Source organism: Galeopterus variegatus, unplaced genomic scaffold, assembly GCF_000696425.1.
Source record: "Galeopterus variegatus unplaced genomic scaffold, G_variegatus-3.0.2 Scaffold58, whole genome shotgun sequence".
NCBI lineage: Eukaryota > Metazoa > Chordata > Mammalia > Dermoptera > Cynocephalidae > Galeopterus > Galeopterus variegatus.
In genome coordinates, this window is record NW_007726169.1 from 906,885 (window position 1) to 910,904 (window position 4,020).

Genomic DNA, 4,020 nt, shown 5'->3' on the forward strand with positions numbered 1-4,020 from the left:
CAATTATTTGGCCACATGAAAATTGTGAGCATGTGCACAGGTTACAAAATTACAATTGCAGCAACTGCATAAGAGGTCATTTCGAGAGCAAAGCACTTGGAATGCTTTTTTTAAAAAAAAAATTCAAATTATCTTCTCTGGATCAACAGAGCTCAACCTTTCTTTTCTGCCTCCAAAACTGCATAAGAGGTCATTTCGAGAGCAAAGCACTTGGAATGCTTTTTTTTAAAAAAAAATTCAAATTATCTTCTCTGGATCAACAGAGCTCAACCTTTCTTTTCTGCCTCCATACCACTTACATGTGTAACACATTCTCCCACTGTACATAGCTTTCATTAAAAGCTCCAGACATAGCTGAAAGGGTTGGGGACGTATTGCTTGAAGCATTGCTCTAGCTTTTTGCTAGTCTAATACTAGCTGACCCATTTGCTCACCAACCAGGGAAAACCAGAGTTGGATAACAAAAATAGGAGGAACTCCTTTCTTCTAGAACAGTGTACTTTTAAGGCCAGGCAGATTGGTCTGAGGGTCATTAAGAGGTGAAGTAGAAACCACCAGCTGTAGTTTCTTTTTGAGGCCCTCCAGAAAACCCTGAACAAAATAAAAAAAAAGTGACACAGTTAGGGTCACCTGTCTACTTTCCTTTTGCACTATGCTATGTAAAGTAGAAATCAACGCTGGAGACTGGAGCACTAACAGTAACACTAGTCTACCAAAGAAAACAGCATGGGTCTACAGAAACCCCCTTGGTACTAGACAGCATTTTGGTCTGCCTTAAGCCTTCTAATGAAGGATTGCTGCTGCCTGGCTGTAATGGTACCTTTTTCTGTTGGTGATCTATCATGACATTGTGAGGTTTCACATCCCTGTGCATGATTCCCTTGCTGTGGCAGTAATCCAGAGCCTATTAGGTAAGAAAGCACAGAGAAAAGTAAGCAAACCCTCTACCACCCCCAATGCAAGCATATTCTTATTATTTGCTTGTGATACCCTGACTTGAATACAGTCTCCCAAGAGGCAACTTATTGCTTGTAATGCAAGAAAAAACATGTTTCGGAAGATACCCCTTGCTCTCTACTACAGCTGGCAGCCAGTAGAAAAGGGACTATGGAGGGAATGTCAAGGACTATGACAAAGGTGCCTTTAAAAAGAGGAATGGCAAATCATATTTAAAAACTTCACTGGTGTCTCATAAGTGGTTCAAAGGACATGTCAGAATCCATGTGAACATGAAGAATAATATCCGAATATATCTGTCAACAAGGCTTATCTTTCAGACAAGCTTCCCATGTGGGTTTTCTAGATTAAAAAGCACTAGTATTTTCTACAAATACAATCCTTGAGCCAGCAGACCTTTAAGAATTTTCGTTATATGATTACTGTAAGGAGGAAAATTGCTTCGTATAATTGATGTGTATATAAGATCTTTTTATATATGTCCATGATTTTTAGTAAATTTAGAGGTGTACAATCATCAATCACCATGATCTAGTTTTAGAACTTTTCCATCACCCTCAAAATTCCCCTTGAGCTTTTCTGCTGCAGTCAATCTCCACTCCCAACTACTTCCAACCCCCTCCTTGCCCTGCCCCTAACCACTGATCTGCTATCATTTGCTAAAGATTTGCCTTTTCCGGACATTCATAAGATGAAATCACACATGTGCAACACTTTGTCTACCTTCTTTCACTCTGTATACTGTTTCTGAGATTCATCCGTGTTGCTTTTTCTTGCCGAGTAGTATTCCACTGTATAAATGTACTAGCTGATGGACATTTGGGTTGTTTCTACTTTTTGGCTATTATGCATACTACTGCTATGAATAATCATGTACAAGTCTTTGAGGGATATATGCTTTCATTTCTCTTGGGTAGATACCCAGGAGTGAAAGTGCTGTGTTATATGGTGAGTTTATGTTCAACTATTTAAGAAAATGCCTCCTAATTATTTTCCAAAGTTGCTGCACCATTTTACATTTCTATCAGCAACACATGAGGGTTTCAGTTTCTCCACATTCACATCAACACCTGTTATTATTCATCTTTTTGATTATAGCTGTTCCAGTGGGTGTCAAGTGGTATCAGATTGTGGTTTTGATTTGTACTTCCCTAATGAGTGATGAAGTTAAGCATGTTTTCATGTGCTTATTGTCCATTCTATACCTTCTTTCAAGAAATGTTAATTTAAATCTTTCACTCATTTTATTTGGGTTGTTAAGCTTTTTAAAAGATAATATGAAAATTTGCTCCTAAATTTTCCTTTCCTAATACAATAACTACTTCCATAAATTTCACAGTTAGAACCCTTGGCTTGTCTTAAAAAGCACGTGAAGCCCAAACAAGGTCAATGATACACTCCGCAAGTAATAATGATCACAGCCCATAATCACACAGTGCCTACAATGTGCAAGGCACTAAGTGTTCTTGGTGGAGTTTTCCATGGGACCGCATCAGGGCTTCTCATAACCTCAGCACTGTTGACATTTTGGGCCAGATAATTCTCTGCTGTGGGAGCTGTCCTGTGTATTGGAGAATGTTTAGCAGGATCCCTGGCCTCTACTCACCATATGCCAGTAGTGCCCCTCTAGTTGTAACAACCAAAAATGGTTCCAGATATTGTCAAATGTCCCCTGGGGAGCTACCTTGACCTGGTTGAGAAACACTGAACCTGACTAGCAAGGACACTGTACTAGGCATCTTTCATAAGGAATACATAAGCCAGAGAAAGATCCTGAGGATCAGCAATCCAGGAATAAGCTCCCCTGGTTTGTATCAAATTTTGCTTTCTCCAGATACAAAAAAAAGAGTATACAATGTATAATGCTTTTATTTGGAGATCAAGAACAGGCAATACTGAACTATGATGACAGAGATAAGAATATAATCTTCAAAGGAGGGAATACTGAAAAGGGACACACAAGAGAGCCCTTTGAGATGTTCATATTATCATCTACCAACCCTGTCCAATAGAACCTTCTGAAATAATAAAAATATCTTATACCTCCACTGTATAGCACAGTAGCCACTAGTCAAATAAGGCCATCAACACATGAAATGCAGCTAGTGTGACTAAGGATGTGAATTTTTAATTTTACCCAATTTAAATAGCTACCTATGGGCAATAGCTACTAAATTGGATAGTGTAGTTCTATGTAGATCTGGGTAAAGGTTTTACACATGTAAAATCCCAAAAAATGTACACTTGAGATTTATTCACTTATATTCTACTTCAACTTAATTTTTTTTCTTTGTTTTACAACAGGTGTAGCAAGATTCCAAAGTGCCTTTGTGGCAGTGCCTTATGAAACCAGGGGATATGAGGTCAAACATCCTTGAATCTGAATCTTGATACAGGCTCTGCTGCAATCCCCAGAGAGTTACTGAGCAATCACACTGCAACCTCCAGCCTCAGTTTCTTCTATATTTTCCATGAAGTTAAATATTCCCTCTTCCCCACTCCTATTTTTTTCAGAGAAAATTTAGCAAGTATTAATTCAGCTATTTTGTCTAGTCTTTACCCAAAGGAATAAACTAATTAGAACCACAATATCTGGGATGTGAAAAATACCTGATGAACAAAGACTGAACAAATGTAGTAAGGTAATTAATTCTTTTGCCAAGTTCACTAGTCAGACATCCTGTTGAGTGACTGACATGCTTTTAAATTCCATGGGAATTATTTTAGTTTCAAAATCTGGTACAGTTTCTGACCATTAAGCATGAAAGACATTTTTCAAATTTCATCTGAGATTCTATGCCTCATTTAGCAGAAAGAAGTATTTCCTAGATGCTGCCTCCAGAAAGCAGACAGGACATCAAACATTGAGTGGCATCTGTCCGACCAGCTTGTGAAGATCTGCATTATTGGGATGTCTTTACCTGACCTAAGAACGAATGTGCTGTCCTAGCTGCTGCCTCCAGAAAGCAGACAGGACATCAAACATTGAGTGGCATCTGTCTGACCAGCTTGTGAAGATCTGCATTATTGGGATGTCTTTACCTGACCTAAGAACGAATGTGC

The 4,020-nt window shown here is 38.6% G+C and overlaps 1 protein-coding gene across 2 annotated transcripts in view; it reads right to left on the bottom strand.

The window, feature by feature from the left end:
* The window catches only part of CSNK2A2 (casein kinase 2, alpha prime polypeptide), a 39,117-nt gene that overhangs the window by 10,617 nt on the left and 24,480 nt on the right, over positions 1 to 4,020 (bottom strand). Inside the window, exon 5 of one of the 2 annotated variants that reach the window (XM_008574955.1) lies at positions 821 to 904. The exons of the other annotated variant lie outside the window; for it this stretch is intronic. Within the exon in view, the coding sequence (XP_008573177.1) occupies positions 821 to 904 (84 nt within the window). The remainder of the gene's footprint in view (positions 1 to 820; positions 905 to 4,020) is intronic. 2 annotated transcript variants of the gene reach the window in all.